This window comes from Anas platyrhynchos, chromosome 14, assembly GCF_047663525.1.
Source record: "Anas platyrhynchos isolate ZD024472 breed Pekin duck chromosome 14, IASCAAS_PekinDuck_T2T, whole genome shotgun sequence".
NCBI classification, from domain to species: Eukaryota; Metazoa; Chordata; class Aves; order Anseriformes; family Anatidae; genus Anas; species Anas platyrhynchos.
Window position 1 is genome coordinate 1,564,246 of NC_092600.1, and position 21,620 is coordinate 1,585,865.

Genomic DNA, 21,620 nt, shown 5'->3' on the forward strand with positions numbered 1-21,620 from the left:
TTCCTTGATCTGCCTTGATGTTTATCATCCAGCCCTTTTGCTCTGCTCCTCGGAAAGCAGCACTTAATTCTTTAAGAAAATTAAATCTCCCTGCTTCCAGTGGGACTAATTGGCCCTTGTCTCGTGGCGCTCCTCGGCTGCTGTGGAGCTGGGAGCGCGGTCCCCAGGGAAGGGCTCTGGGCTGGGGCCAGCAGGACCGGCTCTGGTAGTGACATCCCAGGGCAGACGGAGCGGTGCTGGCTCCTGCTGCGGCCTCGGCAGCCCCTGCGTGGAATTTTTGGGCTCTGCCCACGTGGGAGCCGCGGCCACGGCCCCAAGGCTCGGGTGGAACAAGCGCCGCTGTTAATAATTGACCGGTGAGATAATGAAATAGCCGTGCCTGCTGTTTGCTGTTCTTTCTTTTCCACCGTGGCCGTAACACTCTGCACGATGGAATGTCGTAAACCAAAGGGCGATTTCCACAGGCGAGGCAGGGGAGTCGTGCGTGGACGCGGCTTTGGAGCCTGTGATGTGCCCGGGGCTGCCTGCTGCCTCTGAGGCATCCCGGCCACGTGGCGGCCAGGTAAGTGACGGGGGAAATCGCCTCTTCGGCACTCTGCAAGTTAATTGATGAATTGCTTCTTAATCTACAGATAAGTGCGTGTGTTTGGGGAGGGAGAACGGTTCTGCGAAACGCAGGGTGCGGACCTTGGAGGCCCCCAGGGCGTGTGTCTGTGTGGTGCTGCCTTGCTGTCCCCAGCTCCCTGCACAAGCAGATGTCTTTTCATCGGGACAGTGCCCACGGCAGCGTGTCCCGGAGCAGCTGGGGGATGCAGATCCAAGGACCCAGCTTAATGCAGCGTTTGTACCGTGTCTGTACGTGGTTTGAGCACTGCCAGGTGCACCCAGCCGTGGGTGCCTGAGGGACCCCCGAAGGATTAACTCAGGTCTCGGGTTGCTTCCTGAGCAGCATCTGCTGCCGAAGTCCATCAGCTCCCATCCGAAGGCATCTTTCCTGTAACAGTCAGCAGGGAAACAGGCGAAGGAGCAGGAACTGTCCTGGAAAAGAGCAGCCTCGTGTGATTGCACGCAGCCTCCTGAGCGCCAGGGCTCAGCCTGCGCACCTCGGAGTGAGAAAGATGGGACTTCACAGGGTGCTGCTTGCTCCTCGGGGCTGCACGCTCTGTGTGTTTGCCGAATAAAGGACGCCTGGGTCTGTGTTCCCAGAGTGAGCTCGGTGTGTGCTTTCCCCAGTCTTTTTCCTAATCATCTCCTGTCAATTTTGCGGCATATGCCTGGAAACTGTTTGCAAAGGTAAGCGAGCGTTTAATTTCTGCCTGGGATCCCGAGTGCCTTGCGTTCCACCACCAAACCTGCGCTAATGTAACTAACAGGTACTCCCAGATCAGCTTCAGCTCCTGGTGGTTTCTCGGGGCTTGTTATGGAAACCAGCGATAACAGTGATTAGTGTGAGCAAGAATAAATGCTTCTGCGTTGTGTCCAGATGAAAGATATGGGAAAATACTTGAATGTAATGCTTGCCAAAGGACTGGGCTGCTCTACCATACTCTGTTTCCTTTATATACTTCGTGTTTTTCTTTTTATTCCACTGGAACGCTCTGCAGTAACTGGATAATACATTTTAGTCTCCCTCAGCCCGAAGGCAGGCACAATTACAGCTGACATCTGGATAAAGGAGACTGAGCACAGGCATCTTCTGGGAAGGAATAGTTTCTGTTTCTTACGTCGAAATAAGTGAGTTTTAAAGCTAATTGTTTTTAAAAATCAAATTAATTCATCATATTAGATTTGTATAGAAGAAAATGGAAGTGCTAATACTGTTGGTTAATTATGTTTCATACTGGCAGTGTGCTCTAAAACAGTGGGACAGCTGCGTGCTTTACTGAGGCCAGCAAGTTCCCACAGGAATTAAGCTGTGGGCAGCAGAAGTGCTCGGGAGGCAAGGTGCTGGGTGCCCTTCCCAGGGTAGGACTTCGTAACAGTTTTGTGGCAAGGCAAAAGGTGGCACAGCAGCGATGGTGTGATTGTGTCTGCAGGATAAACTCTGCCATGCAAGGAGGAAACTGCCTCGGGCAGGCTGAGAACAAACCCACCTGGCCTCGGGCCGCTCTGCTCCGTGTTGCCCCGAAGCTGCCGAAAATGTGGTTTTCTGCTCTTGATTGTCTTGGATGTGTTGGGAGTGTGTGTGAGGGGTGTGAGAGCTCTGTGTTCAGTTTGAATTCTCTTTTGTGTTTCCTAGGATGTTAATAACCTAATCCATAACGAACTTGCACGTGTATAAAAATCACCAGAATCGTTAGAGTTCTTTCTCTTAAACTTTGAGCTCATTAGAGTCTCTAGTCATTAGAGTTTCTAGTTCTTTGGTGCTCTTGAATCTCTTTGAGTCTGTTCTAGGATGATGAATTTGTGGGATTAAATGAGCTCAATCAAGCAACAAAAAAAAAAAGGAAGATTGTGGTGAAGTAAGAAAGGATGGAATGGGAAAGGCTGGGAGGACACTCACGTGTTTGGGCTGAAGCAGCGATTTCTGACAAAAGCCTTTTTTGTGACGTGTTTTCCGAGGTAGAAACAAAGAAAGTGTTTGGTGGTTAGTAGATTAGGGAGCGATGACGGTGGAAGCCAGGGGACGTTTTTCAGGCTGAGTAAGGAAAGGCAGTGAATCTGAGGACAGTGGGGAAGTGTGCGAGGGGTGACTGCTGTAACGAGAGGGTCAGGCTCTGCTGGGCGCCCAGACAAGGTCGCTCTCTGAGGGATTGCTAAACCTGACCTTCCTCATTAAATCCTTGGTCAGACATCGGGCCGTGGCTCCCAGGCCCAAGATAATTTTATTTGGGCTGCAGTCTTTTTCAGCCGAGCAGTCGTGTTACCGAGATGGCAGCTGTGTCGGCAGCGAGGTGCCCTCACCCTGCAGATGCAGGGAAGGCGAGTGATGGACCAGCTCCTGGCCGGGCAGAGCTCCCGTGCTGGTCTATAGGAGCCCGGTCCTTCTGTGGAGAGCTAGGCAGAGCTGGGCGAGGGCATTTAGGAAGATTTATGCGCACAAAATGAAGGGATATTGAAACGCGTTCTTATTTTCATCTTCCTTGAAATTGCTCAGGATGTTCGCATTGCTCCAGAAAGCCAGAGGCCTGTGTGTGTGATTTCACTGGGAATGTTTACATTCCTCAAACTGTGGTGAAATTTATTAATGTGCACATGAGTCATAAACCGCCTCTAAATCCCACTTAGGCTCTGTCTCAATAATGTCTGACACTTTGACTTTCTTTGGCTCCCAGTAGCAGGGAAAGTTTCCCACTGGGCCCGTGTAAGCCAACCCTGCGAGTTTGTCCGTGGGCTTTGACATACAACATCCCTGGCAGCCGCCAGACAGCGACCTGCACGGTGGTGGAAACTGCACTAAATCGGGAGTCTGTTTTGTAGAGACTTCAGACATCTTGGAAGAAAAATACAGGTTAGCAAAGGTGCATTTCCAGGCATCCAAAGGGGGTGCCACCTGCTCTTTTCTCTTATGTTGCTCTCCTGTAAGACAAGTCTGAAACCTGAAGTTGAAAGTTCTTCTAATTTATAAACTAGAAAGGCAATAAAGCTGGGAGAGAGACTTTCCGAGACGCTGGCACAGGGACAGTCGTCCAGACACGCTTCCCTGGATGTGGTGTCCTCCTCCTTCCCTCGCCCTTTATCATGTGAAAGTGGTGGAATTTGAAGACTTCAGACTTCTGTCTGGAATTTCCGCAAGTTTCACAGCGCGGTCAAAGGAACGAATCTTGCTAAGACGTGGCGTGTCTGGAGAGAAGAGAGACGGGCACTGGGGCTGTGTGGGTCACCATGTCCTGCGTGTGCGTGGGTTTCTGCCCGGGGGGCGATGTGGGAGCCGTGGGTGCAGCTGCAGAGCAGCGCCTGGTGCCCCTGGGCTGGCCGGGAGCTGCCTGCTGAAGCAAGGTACCACGGATGTGTTTTGGGTGGCCTGTGAAACGGATGGGTCAGGTGCTGTGATCTGTGCAAGTGATTGGAATCTGAAGAATTTGGGCTAATATTTACAGAGTGTTTGCCCTCTGATAAGGAGCGGGTCAGTCACAAACACGAACATGACATAATGTCGGTAGGTTGGTCCCAGAGCTCGCCTTGCCTTTCACACTTATCTCTCCTGTTCTTCAGAGAGCAGCTGCGTGCTGTGGTCTGGTACAGGTTAATAGCTGTGGGGCTCTTGCCTTTATTTCCATGGAACTATTTGTCTAAAAGGGGCAGTTTTACAGAAATCACCTCAGTAAACTTTATTGGAAGTGGACAAATGAGCACAGCCACGACAATACTATTTTTTCCCTACTATTACCACGGTAGAAACTTGGAGCAAATTTTGTTTTAATACATCAGACATCGTTATCTGGGCCCAGAGTGTGCCAGCCTAGTGCCCACAGCATCCTCCGGGTTTTGTTCAGCCTCGGCCTGCTGTGCAGCCATAGCTGATCACGTTCCCTCTTGAGGTCCTGATTCTCTTCCGTGCTTGTGTTCACCTCATCTCCTTGGCAAATCTACAGAGCAGCGACTTCGTGCTCTGTATTTGCAGGCTGCTTTGCATAGAGAGCTGTGCTCCGCGCACAGGTTCCTGGGCAGAACTGGAGTTAAGTACAATAAATGAAGGGATGGATGTCAAGCCTTTAAAAACAAAACCAAACTAAAACAAAAAAGCACCTTTGTTTGGATCCTAATAGCTGTTAGGGGCTTTATTACCTCCTTGGGCATCTGGAATGACACAGTTAGCACACTTCCTTCATCTTCCAGTGTCTTTTGTTCTAAAACACCTTTAATTTAATGTTTTTCTTTTTCTGGAGGGTTACAATGAAAATACTGAGAGCTTGCCTGGAACATTCGCTCTGTGTCACGGGCTTGCCAGGGCACTTCTAAGACCCAAACCAGCGTGGTCCATGAAGGTGCTCCACCAGCTACCAGCTGAGGAGAACAATGACTCCGTTGTTTGGCAGTTGAGGTTTAACTAAATTCGTCTTTCCCTTCCGCGTGTGAAAAGGAGGCAGATTCCACATAGTTCTTTGAACACATCAAGGTCCTGAGCTCAGGAAGCATCTTCCCGAATAGGGATGACGAATAGGATGGTGGGTTTTCCCTGAGATGTGTTTCATTATCGCGTTGTTTAAGTTTCAGTGGAGATTTGTGGAGCTCAGTGCATCACGTCAGTCCCTATTATTTCTATCGCTTCAAGGACGTGACATTGCAGGCTTCACTCAGACTGAGCAGACACTCAAGATCAGGGCCGTGGCAAGAACAGGAGCAGAGGGCACCAGAGCGGAGAAAAAAGTTCTCAGGCTTATCTGGCACCTCCCTGCTGCCCAGGAAAGGCTGCAGGTGGCTCAGGTGAGAGGCTGCCACGGAGGAGCAGGTGGAGGAGGGAATGCCCTGTGAGCTGCCACCTCCTCCTGCGTCCTGCTGCAAGCACGACTCGGTACTTGCTTCTGTTTTTTCCAAGCCAGGTGCTCACACCTTGAGCATCTAAAGCACAGAAATAGTTCCCTGCTCTTTCTGGTATTGCCATGAAAACCTGAGACACGAATTCTTCTCTTTGTTGCTGCGCTCGCTGTAAATTGCAAGCAGAGGTAGCTGGAAATAACAAGGGGGAAAGGTTCTTAGGAAAAACTGCTGTAGCAAACCAGGAGAGCTCTGTCGCTGATGCACGCAGAGCCGCAGCACGAGTGTTATATAAATTCTGCACATAGCTGCGGGAAGTCAGAGCCAGCTTCTGGCTGTAAATCCGGGCAGCTCCACTAACTTCGGTGGAACGGTGCCAGCACGTCCCAGACAAAGCCTTGGCCCGGCCTATTAATAGCAGCCGTGGGGGAATCGAGCTGCTTGGAGAAGGTCCACTGGAATAAAATTTTGATTAAAAAACGGAGATAAAAATGACAGAGGAATCTGCCTTCTGGTTCTCTCGTGGAATGTGGCTCCCACGGGGTTTCATCCTGTGCGGCTCCCAGCACCTCCAGGTACACCCAGGCTCGCAGAGCTCACCGAGCATTCTCTCTCTCATCTGCTTTTCCTTCTTGATAGGTTCAGAAAATTCAAGGTTTTCTTTACACCAGATTTCTAAGGTTTTTATTTCCTTAAATTCTTCAGTACGCCGATGAAAAGCATGGGAAATTTCGTCATCAGCCACTCACGCTGTGTGTTTCCTGTGAGACAAATTTCACGGCTGCGTTTAGATCATCCCTAGGGAGAGAGAAATCTTCTCCAAGTGTCCGGGAGTTGATTTCTTGCTGAAATTTCTGAAGGACACCAGCAGAAGTTCCCACTTGGTGGTGGTACGCTCCTTTCATTTCTCAGAAACTAGTTAATTTATTTACTGTGCCCCACAAGTCCAAGTTCCCTTCAGAGATTAACTTGTGTATTTTGGCCTCCATCCACCTCTTCCCTTGGCTCCAAATGAATGATACCAGCACTGTCTTTGAAACGAGGCAGGAATGTGAAGGTTTTTGATTAAACGGCGGCATCACCGCTGGAATCTCCCCGCCAGCTTTACGAGGCCCTGCTGCGGATGCGAGTTGTTGGGAGTGGCAGGCGAACCTGGGGGGAGTTCCACCTTTTTCAGGAAAACAGGCGTGCGATATTTAGCTGGTAGGATTTGGAGACAGTTTGCGTTTCTTCAGGAGTGTGGCTGCATAAGGTGAGTGCAGCCGTGTAGCTGCAAAGCCTCCTGATGCTCAGGTGAGGGCTGCGTCCACCCAAAGGAGAGCCAGGCACTGACCCAGGGCTGTGAGCATTTCTGGAAGCACAACCGAAAGTCACTTTGAAGCTTCATCCCGCCAGGTGTGTGCTGTATTCAGGTACCTCCAGGATTAGGCAGCACTGAGCCGGGGCTTTCAACCTCTCAGACTTATTTCTGGACAGACTCGGAAACCAGCTTTGAATCTGGCCCTTGATGCTTTGTAACTGCAGTGAGAGGACATCCCCTAATTGTGTACGTCTCTTAGATTTAATGAAGATCTCAGAAGTTCTTGTTATTAAAGACTGAGTCCCTCCATTTGTGGCAGAGGAATTGTTCCTTCCAATATCCTGATAATTGCTGAAGCCATCCAGCTACTCTGAACACTGCTTTCAGGTTCTCACCATCACCATTTGTGTGATGCTCTGCCTGGTCTCCCAAAGTGCAGTTGGGATCCTCCAGCTGAGTCTTTTTCACATCTCTGTTTTTTTTTGTTTGTTTTATTTTAGGATCCTCTGAATATTACCGGAATGTGACAGCGGTGCAAAATGTACTTTTTCAACAGCTCAGTTGCAGACATCTAATCAGAACATTTCCTGGAAAGGCTTCGACATGGCTCTGTCTGGGAACGAGATAGAAAGATGGGCTCATGGGCAAGGCGGCCGAATTGGAGAGCTGGTGGAGCCCGCGGCCTCCCCTGACAGCAGCCGTGTGTCTCCAGTGACGTCCCTTGGCAGCACGGAGCAGCTCCTGCACCTCCCTGGCAGGGCAGACTCTGCTTACAGCTCTTTCTCAGGGGGATCAAACATCCCGGAGTATCCCACCCCATCGTGCTACGGCGAGCACTGCTCTTTGCCTCCCGAGCAGGTACCGTACATGGACTCAGAGTACGTGAGGGGGATTTATAACCTCAGTGCAGCAAACGCTGATCTCAGGTGGCTGCCTCCGCACAAGGCACCAGACCCGGGCAGCCGGGGCATCTCTCCCAGCGCTGGGCTCGCGGGGGGCTGTGGAAGCACTCCTTCCCCCGGGGCTCCCAGCCAGGGACCGCCACCCTCTCCTCCCGTGCGACTCGACAGCTTCAGGGTCGCCAGGCACCTTGAAAACACGAGAAGGAGGCGTAGCTCTGGAAGCCCCAGCGAGGGCAGTGCGCAGCCAGCTCACGTGGACGTGTCGTGGAGCCAGAACAGGGCTGAAATCCCTGAGCCTGAGGCAGCCGGGAGAAAGCCTGTGCAACACAAAGGTTGGTGGTCTGCTGGTTCTGCAGAGGGGGGGTCTGAATCAAAAGGTCTGGGGCTAAGGACAGCAGAAAATGCAGAGAGGAGCTCAGCCCAAAAACCTGTGAAGAGGAGTAATGCCCATGTTTTCAGCAGGCCATCTTCGTTCATTTTTCAGGAATATTTAAGGACTGACTCTGTGGCTAACGTCTCGAAAATGTTTTCTGCTTACAATTCAGCTCATGCTCATAAAATTCCTGACGAGACGAGCTCCAAGCCCTATCCTCCGGGGCATGCCAACCCTCGCACTGTTAATGATACACAGGAAGACAAACAGCATCCCTGCAGCGTGCGCAGGCCAGCTTTCAGAGAAACAGATCCGCGAGGCGTGGTGCCAGAGCCCAGCCGGTGGAAAGGGTCCTTGCTCTGCGCCCAGTGCCCGCTCCGTGCCGAGCTGGACTGGGATGTGTTTGAGGACATTTGTGACTTACAATATATGGAGCATGCTCCTCTAACTAAAAATGCATCCGGGAAGCTGGGCAGTTGTAGAGATGGAAAGCAGTGCTCTAACTCCAAAGGAGAGCTCGGGAGTGGTGCTGGGGAACCGCTCCTGAGTCCCCAAGCCAAAACACAGAAAGCGTCGGTGTCCTGCAGCTCCCGTGCTGACCACACAGATGATGCCGACCACACAGCTTTGCTCAGACCAAAGGAGGATTCCGCATCACAACTTCTAAATGAAGTCAGGAAAGAAAAACAAGCCAGTAACAGTGATCCTGAGCTTAGCATGCATCTGGAGCAAGAGGAGGCTCCTGCTCCCTATCAGAAATACCAACCTGGACTTCAAAAACAGCTCTCGAGAGAGCTGCGGGACGATCTTGCTGGTGAACAAATAAGCAGGCAGACGACTCCCATGCTTTACTACCTTGCTGGGGGAAAAGCCACCAACATCCTGCACCACCACAAGCTCGCCCAGTGTCAAGAGGGCTCAAGGAGCTCGCCAGAGGAATTTCCAACAAGCAGCCAGGCTCCCTCGGTGAGGAGTGGAGAGATACGGAGGGAAAGCAGCCAGCTCCAGCCAGCCAGCCTGCACCACCGGTGTGCTGATGACGGTCTGAATGAGGCTGAAGATCTCGTTCTCGGGAGTCCTGCTTCATCCATGGATGAGAGTTTCAAGAATGACTACAGAGAGAAACTTAAAGTGGCCCAGAAAAAGGTTCTGAGAGAAACCTCCTTTAAAAGAAAAGACTTGCAGATGAGTTTGCCTGTTAGGCTGAGACAGAAGCCGTCCAAGAGGCCTTCAATCGAACACCTGAGATCTTTCTCATTATCCGGGGCAAATGAGGAAGCCAAACTCGCTCCTTGTTCCCCTCCTCCTCTGGAACCCTTAGAAAGGTTCAACAGAGATAGAGAAATAGAGAGGCCACAAAGGGGTCAAACAGGGGGAAGGAAAAGGGAAACAAAAGAGGAAAAGAAACTCTGTTATTCTGAGCCCGAGAAACTCGATCAGCTCGCAGACAAGGAAGCCCCGTGGAACCAGGCCAGGGGTGAAAGGACTGAGCCGGGAACAGAGGCAGCCAGGAGAAAGACCCTGGAAAACAGAGGGAGGGCACTGTCCAGCTCCAGCATCTCCCGGACAGAGCTGAAACAAATCCAGCACACGGCGCTGGTTGAATACATGGAACGAAAGATTAGCCAAAGACCAGGAGGCACGCAGCACGTCCCGCTGCATAAACCACCCCTGCAGAAGAGGCCCTCGCTTCCCAAGTGGCCTCCTTCCAACCCCAACGGGAGCAGGAAGATGCAAAGCGATGAGGTTTTCTGCCAAGCTTCCTCTGAAGAACCACCACCAGATGTTTTCTCTCCTTCGGCACTCGTCCTCCCCCCGAGTGTGGCCGGCAGATGTGGCCCCAGCTCTGCCACTGCTGGATCGGTGCCCTCGGAGCCCAGCCCATGTCCTGCAGCCGTGGGGAGCCGTGGCTCTGAGCAGACACCAGCCGAAAGCCTCCCCGGGGCTGGAGCTCCTGCTGCTGCCCCGGCTGCTGAGAGACCCGAGTCAACGCCTCCTGCTGCACAGGTGAGAGGGGCTGGGGCAGGGGCTGCTCTGAGAGAGAGCACAGCGGCTGTAAAACCACTGAGCAAGCAGGAATGGGGATGAAGGCTTGGTATTTAACACGTGGTAGGGAGATGAAAGGAGTCGTGGCAAGGCACGCTTGCTCAGTCTGTAGGAAATGCAGGGTAGTGGTTGGAAAGCAGAGCGAATGCTCCGTTTTTGCAGCGTGCCAGAGAATTAATTAGGGGAGATTTTAAAGAAGTGCTCCCAATTTTGACGCATTCGTGATGAATGATAACAATTTGTTATTCTCCAAAGCATTATGTAAGGAAGCATTACCAGCAGCAGACAAACAACGCGTTCCTCAGTGTGAGGAGCTGCAGCCATTGCGTAAGGGTGGAACTGCAACGGCCGACTGAGCAGTGACTGAGCAGTGACTGAGCAGCGTGCTCGGCGCTCGTTATCCTGCAACAAGTGGGCAGTTTTACAAAGCGGTAGGGGGAAGGCTTCTAGCTAAAAATTACCCTTTGGGAAGTTCCTGAAGTGACTGGAAATCAGAGACCTGCCCGTTGCGTTGCTTCTGCTGTGCTCTGCAATCACAGCCTGGGAACTCAGGAACCTTTTTGGCTTCTGAATATGAAGGACAGTGGCTGCCAATGTTGTTGCAAAAGGGGAAAAAATAAAAATAATAAAATAGAAAAGAAATACTCTATTATATTACAAAAATTATCCAACTGAAGAGACTCCCAAAAACACTGGCCACTTTCTGAGTTGTGGGGGTCGGTGGGAGCAGAGCCTGTGCTTTGTTGCTAGCCCTCACTTGGTTTTCTAGGAAAAACAGGTGGATGCTACCTAGAAAGAGTCAAATGGCATCTGCAGTAATAAAAAGAGGTGGAGAAACTTAAAACACCAAACAAACAAAAAACCAACAAACATCAGCTTGCTAAACCCACTCAGGTTTATGCCCCCAGACAAGGGCGTGAAGCCGAGGCAGTGGCACGGTGCGAGCCTGCCGCCTGTACCGGTGCCGTTCTCGTTTCCAGGACGCGGACAGAGGTGCCAGCAGTGCCAGCGGGGCCGTGTCACCACCTCAGCCTCGTGAGAGCTGCCTCGGCATCCCCAGGTAAGGCTCCAAGGGGTACGGGGGCTGCCCCTTTGGTTTCTGCCGTGGGCACCGGTGCGCACCGCGCCGTGCGCCCGGGGAGCTCCTGCGGACACCGGGAGCGCAGCTCCCCCCTGCGACCTCCGGCAAAAACAGCAGCTGGGAGGGCTCGGGGAGGTCCAGCCTTGAGGCTTTAATAAACAGAGGAAGCTGGAAAGATGACGGCAATTGCTTATAGCTGCTTAAACAGCCTGCAAAAGCATCTGTTGCAGAGGAAGTGTCTCAAATATAAAGGAACTTCTTTGCTCTTACAGCTTCCACGATCCTGTGGGAGGTGGGTGCCAGAATCACGAACAAGACAATGATATAAGTGGACACTCTCGTCAGGACGCCGAGGAACTAGCTCCTGAAACCTCTATTGCCAGCCCGAGAAGCAGCAGCAAGGAAGATGCCCAAGTGGAGAAGGAATGCCGAGCCGGATCTCCGACTGGCAGTGCTTTAACGGAGCGCCCAGAGCAGCAGCTAAAGGCAAGCGATGCTGCAGTGCCTCAGGAGAAAGGAACGTGCTGCCACACGGTGCTGGCTCAGTCTGACCAAGGAGACAAAAATGAACCCAGAGGTTTATTTGCAAAGGAAGCAGCTGTGCTCGACAGCCCAGAGGATGTTCTGCAGGAGAGAGAGACAAATCCGTCCAAAAGGAGACTGGGGTCTGCTGAGGACCAGCGATACCAAGAACTTGCGATGGAGATTGTTGCCAAAGACAGTTCTCTGGTTGATATTCTCATGCCTTATCCAGTGAGAAAAACTGCTCTGGACCTGATGGAGGGTCTTTTTCCTGCTGACATTTCCATGCTGGATAGATCACACAGAAGAAAGGCAGATGGGCAGCAAGCACAGGGGAACGAGTAAGTAGACTAAAACAATTAACCAGTATTTTAAGGTCTTACGATGCATGAATATTAAGTATATACTAGTGCTAAGAAGACTTAGGGATTTTTTACGCTTGTTTTGTTACTGAAATATTTTAGTTTTCTGATTTACATGTCAAGAAAGGAGAAAGAGGCTATGAGTGTGTAATGGGAGAAACCTGGAGTAAACTACACCATGCCAGCGGCATGCAAACAAACAAGCTGCGTGCATGGAAAGCAGGAGAAATAAGCAGGCTGTGCATTAGTAGGTGGGCATTTGTGGTATGAGAAATTTAACCCAATTCTGCCAGGGTAATTTGCTGCTGTTCAGCCAGGCCGTGTGGTTCCCACACCACGCCATTCACAGATTTTGCAGATCCAGGTGTGCAGCAGATTCATCCACTCCTGAGCCTGTTGAAGTGGGAGCTGGGGCTGCATGTAAGGCCAGGAGCTGGCCCGGAGGTCCCTGCTGCTGAAGGTGGCAGGAGACAAAGTCCCTGCTGTGAGATGAGAGAAGGGTGATTTGGAAGTAGAAATGCATAAAACCAAGGACATAACCAGAGAATGGTAGAGGCTGGAAACGATCTCCAAGATCGTCTGGTCCAACCTTCAGCCTAGCGCTGCCAAGTCCCCATTAAACCACTCACAAAGCACTGCATCCACACATTTCCTGAACATCTCTAAGGATGGTGAATCCGCAGCTTCCCTGGGCAGTTTGTTCCAGTGTTTCACAACTTTTTCAGTGATTATATTTCTCCTAATATCCAACCTAAAGCTCCCCTGGTGCAACCTAAGGCCATTTCCTCTGGTGCAATAGGGTCTCCCCTGAGCCTCCTTTTCTCCAGGCTAAACAACCCCCGCTCCCCCAGCGCCCCTCAGACCCTTCACCAGCCTCATTGCCCTTCTTTGGACACAACGTTCATGAACAGAACTCTAAGTGTTTGTCACAGGTGTTTGTTTTCTGTACAAATAGCAGGAAAAGCAATGGAGATGCACCAGAAGAATGTTCTGAACCTGAACTCAATGCCAAGCAAAGGAGCGACAGCCCCATTTGTAAGGGAAACCAGACCCCGAACCCAAGCGGAGGTGACACAAAGGACCTGGATGACATCACGTGTAAGAAAGTAGGTGGCTGGCCTGCAAAGGAAGCGTTGTTTCTTCACCACCACGACGTTATTCACGTCACATTCATGTACTGTGGGTGCTCCTATTCATGATGTGTATCGCAGTAACAATGTTTCACACACAACTTTGAATCATTTTTAGTGTTTTTTTTTCAGTAGTAAATTTCCTAGTGAACTGGCAAATTGGTCGCAAGCAGTGGTGTTCAAATTCTGCCTGGCTTTACTCAGACCTCTCCTTCCACACACTCACCTTCAGCAGGTTGTTGGGGGTGGCTCTGCAATGAGCCCACAGGTTGGTTATCCCATTCCTCGCACAGCCAGCTCCTGTGCAGCAGCTGGCTCAAATCTGGATTCAGTAGCTGTAAAATTCATTACAGCTGGCAGCGTAAATAAGAGGTAAATATACCTCGGAAGGGTAACGTGTAGCTCTGAAGAATTAAATTATTTTTTCCCTGTAGAAACTCGGCTATAACCTCTCTCAGGTAATTATAGCCTGCCTTCCTGAAGTTCCTCCTGCTGTGCATGTGGTGATATTTTTCGTTGCCCGCTGTTTAACTGCTGCTGCTCTTTATGGTGACGTTGGTTGATTTCCAAAAAAAGCTGATATCACTCTCCCACTCTGCTCTCAGGGCCTCTTCCCACAGTAACACCGCTGTATTACACAGCCTTCCCCGCTTGCTTTGCTACTAGGCACTTTGCTCACTGGCATCCACTGAAAAAATCACTTTTTCTGTGCATATTATAAACGAAATTCCAGTCAGTTCTTGTGTGGTAAGAGAGCTGTGGCTTCACGGTCATGTCTTAGACAAAGCCGTGTGTATACATGTTGTAATCTTTGTTGTAGTTTATTTCTGACTCTGGTAGGAAGCTCTCAGAGCTAGGCATTATATCAGCAGTTAAGGCGATTACCAGTAATTTGCTTTTCAGAGTTTGAGAATTAAGTATACCTAGCATGATCTTTCTTTTTTTTTTTGTTTTCCAGAGCTTGAAATTATTTTAAGTCTTAAATTCGCCGAAGATGACATGAGAAAAATCCCTTCTTTATAAGCGACACGACTTCCCTTCGGCAATAAGCCTCTTGTGATTTTTTTTTTTCTCCTTTTGCAGCTGGAACTCGTCTCCAGCCTGCGCTCCAAGCTGCAGGCGCTGTGGGAGGACAGGGAGCTGGTCCTCTCGGAAGCCAGCGAGTGCACCGCGCGTGGCAAGGAGCTGGAGGCCACGGTGCACGACGTCTGCAAGCCCAATGAGTTCGAGCGCTACCTGATGTTCATCGGGGACCTGGAGAAGGTGGTGAGCCTGCTGCTCTGCCTGTCCAGCCGCCTCGCCCGCGTCCAGAACGCCATGAGGAAGATCGACGGCAATACAGATGCCGAGGAGAAGGTGGGTGATGAGAGCACAGGGTGTTTAATTTGTCCAGTCTGTGTTTTTCAGGGTGGGGCTGTGCTCTCACAGCTCTGAACAGGTGGGATTGTACCTGACCTGAGCCAGCCAGCTGCTGCTCAGACAGCGTTTGGTACCAGGCAGAGAGGGACTGGGTCTTTTGGTGCCGTTTTGGACAGTTTGGTGCCGGAGAGCCCTCGTGCATGGCCAGCAGCACCTCTGCTCTCGCAGCAGGGTGGTGGCATGGCAGGAGCAGCAGGACCTGGGGCTGAGCTTTTGAACCCGTGACTGCTCCCTCCGGAGCAGCCCACAACCTGTGCTTCAGAGGTGGTTGATTTCCCATTGGTAACTGCAGCGTGGTAATTACTGCTGTCAAACCTTATTTCACTGAAAGGGCACGTCTGAGCTGTAGGGAGCAGGAGGAAGATGTGGTCGTAACTTCAGATAAAATTTCCTGCAGTTTAACTCAACTGGCCATTTTTGCTGGAAAATTAGAAATTGTCTCATTCCACTAGGAAATCTTTACAAGTCTGAAATATGTTTTTTTTTTCTAGCTGAGTTTATCCTAGGAATCCTGAGTTTCAAGCTGAGTTTATCCTAGGAGTGGTGGTTTCCTGCTGTCCTCACTGCTTTCAGACATGCTTTTATCAAAGCGGTACCTGCTGCTGTTAGGTTTTGTTCAGAAATTGGGATCCCTGGTGTTACTGCTGGGATCCCTGGAGCTGGGCTGCTGCTGACCTTTAGTGCACGTTGTAGAGGTTTGTTGTAGTTGGAGCACGGGGGGCACTGAGAATCCTCCCGTGCAGAGCGATGAGGAGAAGCAGGACCTACCTGCTCTGAAATGTCTGCCAGGTTAACGCAAATAATTCCGGGCAGCACTCCACACCTAACGGACTTTGTGCCTTGTGGTTGGCAGGGGGCTGCCATTTCCGTAGTGTTCTGTTTGTCCTCTTCATGTAAATACATTAAAATCATTTATTCAAGACTTGGAATAACATGCCCGAGAAAGGTGTGTTTACATGCCAATATTTTTTGCAGGTATCTCCCAGTCACTGCAATTGCCCCGGCAGCCTTGCTCTTTGATTCCAGCTGCCACTCTCAGGATGCAGGTGGTGGCAGTTGCTCTGTGCTGTTTGTGGACTTGGTCCTGAAACCAGAGATTTTCCAGCAGGGCTATCCCTATAAAAATCATTACAGCTGAAAGAGAATGAGCTAAAATGTGAAAGGTGTTAAAAGCCCGTAGGACAGGCGAGGCTTGATGCTTGTGGATTTGGGAAAAAGAAATCTTTGATGAACACTTGTCTGCATCACAGTAATTTTAGTACACATGCATTTTAATAGAAGGAACATGATATTTTTCATGTGGCATTGGCACTCTGGCCACACACAACTCAGAAAATACAAAGAAGTGTGCTTAAAAAACCTGCTTATTGAAAGAAGAAAGATGCAGGATACGCTAAAATTAGCAGAACGTTAAGTACATTGATTTTTGTCCTGAGGGCAGCATGGAAGAAGTGAGCCTTGATGGGATTTACTGGGAGTCTTTACCTTGCAAGCCACAAGAACGAGTAATTTAATCTAGGAAAAACTCATGTGGAACACAAAGCCCACAAGAGGAAGTAATTAAACTAAATCGAGTGTGGCTTCCAAATTACGATCCAGAGTCTGCCAGGAACGATGAGTTTTCACAGTGTGCTGCTTTGTTTTTTTCATCCCGTTAGCAATCGCTGAACGAGCGGCACAAGCTCCTGTCCAGGCAGCGGGAAGATGCAAAAGACCTGAAGGAGAACCTGGACCGCAGGGGCAGAGTGGTCTCCGGCATCCTTGCCAAATACCTGACGGAGCAGCAGCTGCAGGACTACAGGCGCTTTGTGCAGGAGAAGACCTCCTTGCTGATCGAACAGAAGGACCTCGAAGAGCAGATCAAATTTTTCGAGGAACAGTTAGAAAATCTCGAGAAGAGCATCCCCCTCTAATACCCTAGCGGACCGTCCGTTTTTGTACCTGGTAATTTGTGACGTTTTCCTGGGAATCCGTGCACGCTGACCGCCCTGGGCTCCCGCTGATGACCTGTGTGCTGCTGTTAGTGCCCCAGGACCGACAAGTGCTTCGAGGCTCGAGGCACACTCTGGACACGCTTCCCCCCTTGGAAGGCCAAGTGACAAAATCCTGCGGTGTGTAGCAGGCTGCGTTTTGGAACTGACTGCTAGGATGTCTTATTCCTCTAAATGTGTCATGTATTTCCCCTTGTCCTCTGTCTGTCTGTTTCCAGATTGACATGACTGCAATAAAAGAGCAGCACGAGTCTGCACCTCGTGGGTGGGCGAGTGCTTGAAGTGGAAAACCACGCGGGTGTGCAAATCTGAACTGAGATTGAACAAAACCGTAGGGAATGCTACGGATGCAAATGGGAATTCCCTATGCAAAACCATAGGGAATGCTTTCGGTGAAACTCCTGCACTTGTTCCTACTGCTTATGTACGTGACACAGTAAAAATGCATTGCAGTGGAAGAAAACAGTCATTTTCTTAGTAGTTGCCTTCCACAGGTACCTCCTGGCTCTGCGCAGCCCAGGTGGGCTGTCCAGTAGCAGGTCAGAAAAAAAAAATGCCAGTAGGTGTTGAAACCATCTTAAAAGAACATTTCTGGGAAGGTTAAACTCTGAACTTACTCCTGCACGCTGTGTTTGCAAAGTCCTTGCTATGCTTTTGAAGTGTTTATTTTTCAAGCAACGCCTTTGGGGGCTGTTTTTAAGTAGCTTTCAATTGTCAGCGTGCACAAGGAGTGCTGAGCGTGGGGAAAGCGCTCGGCTGCAGCAAGAGGTAGGTGGGAAGAGCGGAGGAAATAATTCGGTTTCAATGAGGCTTTATGTAATTCCCTTGGCAAAAATCTTTTAAACTAACGTTGTGTTTTGAGTCAAACCAGTGATGTTGCTGTACTTAAAATTTGAGTGATTTTTTTTTTAAGGTGTTCAGTGAGAGGAATATTCGGTGTGAGCTGCACACCTCGGTCGTGAATGAGGCAACTACGAATCTAACTCAGGTTTCTTCCATGGGCAAAACAGATTTCCCCTGTTCCCTGATGCTAGGCATTACCAAGAAATGTTTTACTAGTGGTGCCTCTGAGATCTCCAGCTGCTCTCCCTCTGCCTTCAGAACAAACTGAGGTGGTGTTAGGTGCTTCATGGGGCCCAACAAATAAGGGTTGGCTCTGTGGCTGTGGGACTGATGTACCCTGAACAGGGCTGCAGAGGTGGCTTCAGAGGTACATCTACCACGCTCACCAAGTGCAGTAAATGTATTTGCAGTAAAGGGTGCAAGGGGATGGTTTAGAACAGAGTGGTTTTGTCCTGCTGGTCTGAGCAAAACGGATTGTGCTGAATGTTGGATGTGCTGATTTCCTGGACACAAGGAACTCCAGTGAGCAGTGCCCCAGCTGTGCAGCTGGATGGCCATTTGGCTTCAGTTTAGCTCAGCAGAATAAAAGGTTTGAAGTCCCTCAGGTGGCTGAAGAATGGGGCAATGTGTCAGTGCCAGCTGACACCACTACAAAATCCAGACTCTCCTAAACCCATAAAAACGTGTGGTTCCTCTCCTAGCTGAGGGTAACCAACTAGTTGGAAATAAATTGAAGCTGGTACGTGCCTTGAGGTGCAGGTGTGGGTCTGCACCCTTTAGTTCCTCTTGGCTTTTTCCTGCTTGGTGTCATGGAGAAGATTTTTGCTGCTCCTACCACTCTGGTATTCACAAGTATGTTTCAAAGAGCAAAAATTAAAAATAACTTCTACTCCGTTTTGCAAAGAGTCACGGATCTGTGCTCCTTGTTACTTTTTCTGAACTGTGAATTTCAGGCAAAGTGAAAATGATACAGCAACGAAATCGAAACCTCTTTGCTGGCAAGCAGAAACGCTTCCAAGGCACCAGCAGGTCCGGATGTCAGGTGGGTCTCGATTTTGATGCTGATCCTTTGTTATTGATTTGTTTCCAGTGGCCAAGCCCAAGGCAGTGGTGCCAGCTCCTGCTGGAGGGAAGTCGTGTGCAGTCCTGCTGGAACACCGACATGCTGAGATGTGGGCTTGTAAAATCACAGTCTGATGGGCAAATACAAACGATGATTTAACCTGATCACATCTTAAGAGCTTTGCAGAGCGTCCTTCCTAACGCATAGGAGCAGCCCTGGGTACTTGTGCTAATGGCCAAAGGCTGCGGTGGCTCAAATTCATGTCTGTTACCTGCGAGGGAGAACTTTTATTGCCTAGAGCCAGAGGGATGAGCAAATACAGCAGGTGTGGGACAGAGCAAGTGGCCAGTGGAAGGAGAACATGCTTTCTGCTCGTTTGGCAGCGCCTTGGCAGCCACTGCAGGAATTTTAGAGGTAGTGGCTCACTTAGGATTTGGTTTAACACCCACTGCAACGTGTGGGAGTCGCTGCTGGATAAGGAGCTGCTGTTTCAGCCTCTCAGGCACTAAATTGAAAGGTTTTTATTATTTTTGTTTCTTTAAACCCTGGCCTCGTTCTCTTCACGGGGGCGTTATGCTGTTGGACTTGTGCGTGCAGAGCTAATTAAGGAAGGGAGGGGTGCAGGGGTTAATGCAAATGTGCTGCGGAAGATGTATCTGGTGCCTGTGAGAGCTGGGCTGAGTAAATGGGAGGATGTTCTCTCTGCTTTGGGGATTCATGGCAACCATCTGAATAAAATTTTAAAAATAAGCTCAGAGCAGCATTGCAAAACTCATCTTCTGCACCCTACGGGAGCCCACAGCTCCATGGAAGGATAGGCAGGCAGTGGGAATCGTGTAGCCTCTGGGTTTAACAAAACGCACCCAAGAAGCAGCTCATGCATTTCCCTGTGAAACAGCAAGAGGCATTAAGGGTTGTGTGAGAGATTCTGAAATGTCACATGAGCCTCGCAGCTGAGTCATCTCATAGATAAATCCACGGAGAGAAAGCACGGGCTGAGCCGTAGGCTTGGTTTGGAGAAAAAAGGCACTGCTGAAATCGTGTGCAAGCAGCCAGGGGTCTTTGTGACAGCCTTCAGCACCCGGGACGAGCACAGGAGCATCCCACAGCCCCTCAGCACGTAACCCCGTGTGAAGCACACCCTTGTGATGTCCCTGCCTGGTGGCAGCTCCCGTTTTGGGGGTCCTGCTGGTTGCCCCCTCCTGCCCGTGGGGTCAAAAGCCCTCCCTGGCTGTTTTTTCTTGGTGGCAGCAGACAAACATTTAGGCACTGCAGTCAGGGACAGAAGCTGAGCCCTGTACAAGGGCTGGATGTGCTTGACGATTTGCTTTGTCTTATAAATTAGTGAAATATTCCTTGGCCCTGGGATGGAAAGTGAATGTTCCTCATCACGATGCAGAGCTCTGGATCTGCCTCGTCCTGCTCTGCCCCTGCTGGCCCACAAAGTGCTGTGTGTGCCCGTGCTACGTGCAGGCCAAGTCACTGCTGTTCATCTCTTCATGAATTTATAGGGTCCCACATTAGCACAAATTAGTGGAATGAGCAAAACCAGCCATGTTGCCACTTTACTTCAATTGATATGCAAATCAGGAAGCAAATGCACCCAAGGAATGTAGGTCATGGGGGAAATGTGCAGAGCACAAGAAGGGGGGAGCAAGGAGGAGCTCAGGGGGGCTCTCATGGCCCTCACCTCCCCTCGGTTCATTTTGCAACTCCTGCTGGGTCTGGTGGTGGTTATGGAGGGACTCTGCTGAGGGACGTTGGTTTGGTGATAAAGCCAAGACCTTGTAAAGGCTCCTTTGCAGGACAGGGTCAGCATTGCCCAAGGATTTCATGCAACAGCTCTTTGTATTCAATACTCGTGAGAAGAGAACTGAGACAGGAAAAGTCGACCTGAACCTGCCCACGGCTGCCTTGCCTCATCCTGCTCAAACAGTCCTGGAGGACAAAGTCTGGCCTCTCACACAGCCACAGCTTGGAGCTTGTTTGTGAACCTCTTGGGCGCAGATTGCTGGGCTGATGCTCCTCGGGACCTGTTGTGCTGGTGAATGGGCAGAGTTGTAACAAAAATGACCTGAGTCAGGGGCAAACAAACATTAGCTTTGGTGATCCCTGCTGCTAAAGTAAAACCTCCTCCAGTTTCGTTTGTGTAGCCACTTCAGGGAGTGTGGAGCGTTCACCGGTTACCGCTGCCTCTGCTGGTGTTGCCTACAAGTCTACAAAATTACCTTGATTTGGATTTAAATACCAACAACTGTGTGCTTTACAGAAGTGAGCAGGGAGATTATCTCCGTGTTGTAGCTGGAAAAGGGGGACAGGGCAGGTAGGCAGACAGGTCACCAAGGGAAAACAACCCCTGGCTCCTGAATCCTGGCCCTGTGTTGCATCTGCACCCACCACTTCCAGCTTTAACTCGCTGCCAGCCCTCTCCCACCCTGTACGCCATTTCCACACAGCACAGGCAGAGCCCAGGGGCGAGGGTTTTGTGGTTTTGTGTTTTTATCCTTCCCTGCAATCAGCTTTGATGGTGCAGGAGGCAGCCCCCGGCTCTGGGCAGGGCCACAAGCTCAGGTTTGCCTGGCTGTCCCCTCGCGGCGCTGCTGGCGTGCTCAGGAAAGCCTCCTGCTTAAACTTCACAGCTGCCAGGCCTTCGTGTCAACGTCCCGTCGTGTTCAGCCGGGTTTGGGCTTCAAGGAGTGAAACGTGAGAAGAAGCTGCTAAGCTGAAGGATTCATGAAGCAGCATCTCTGCCAAGATACTCCTGATTTGCTAAAAATCCCGTACCGTGTCCCCCCACGGTGTCAGCAGCAGCACGTGCCACTGAAACCAGGAAAGCTGAAGGACGGGTTTTACTTCAAACCGAAGGCAATCTGTGTTTTTGTAAAAAGGGCTGCTTTTACCTCAACCTGAAGGCGATCTGTGCTTTAGTGAAATGGCAGCGTGTGTTCTCAGCACCTCTGAGCGTGTTTGCACCTGGAGGCACGCAGACAGCACTGGGCGCACTGATCGCAGCCTGCCCCGGCGCTATCTTTTCCTGAATGCCCTCAGCAGGGAGGAGCGAGCTGAGTCACGGCACAGCCTCGCGGGCACAGCCGGGCCCACCCCACCCGCGTGGCACTGCCAGCCTCGGCACCCCCCGGCATCACAGCCCTTGGCCAAGCACCTCCTGG

The 21,620-nt window shown here is 50.6% G+C and overlaps 1 protein-coding gene across 3 annotated transcripts in view; it reads left to right on the forward strand.

Annotated features, from left to right (window-relative positions):
* The window catches only part of SHROOM1 (shroom family member 1), a 28,277-nt gene extending 11,440 nt beyond the window's left edge, over positions 1-16,837 (forward strand). For 2 of the 3 annotated variants that reach the window (XM_027468671.3, XM_013104010.5), the window contains 6 exons: positions 7,219-10,000; positions 11,020-11,099; positions 11,393-11,983; positions 12,960-13,110; positions 14,218-14,490; positions 16,212-16,837. In XM_027468671.3, coding sequence (XP_027324472.3) covers positions 7,322-10,000; positions 11,020-11,099; positions 11,393-11,983; positions 12,960-13,110; positions 14,218-14,490; positions 16,212-16,466 — 4,029 coding nt within the window. In that variant the 5' untranslated portion in view covers positions 7,219-7,321 and the 3' untranslated portion in view covers positions 16,467-16,837. Of the gene's footprint in view, positions 1-257; positions 563-7,218; positions 10,001-11,019; positions 11,100-11,392; positions 11,984-12,959; positions 13,111-14,217; positions 14,491-16,211 lie in introns of those variants that run through there. The other variant, XM_005024339.6, reaches the window with a different exon arrangement.
* Positions 16,838-21,620: the final 4,783 nt, after the last annotated feature.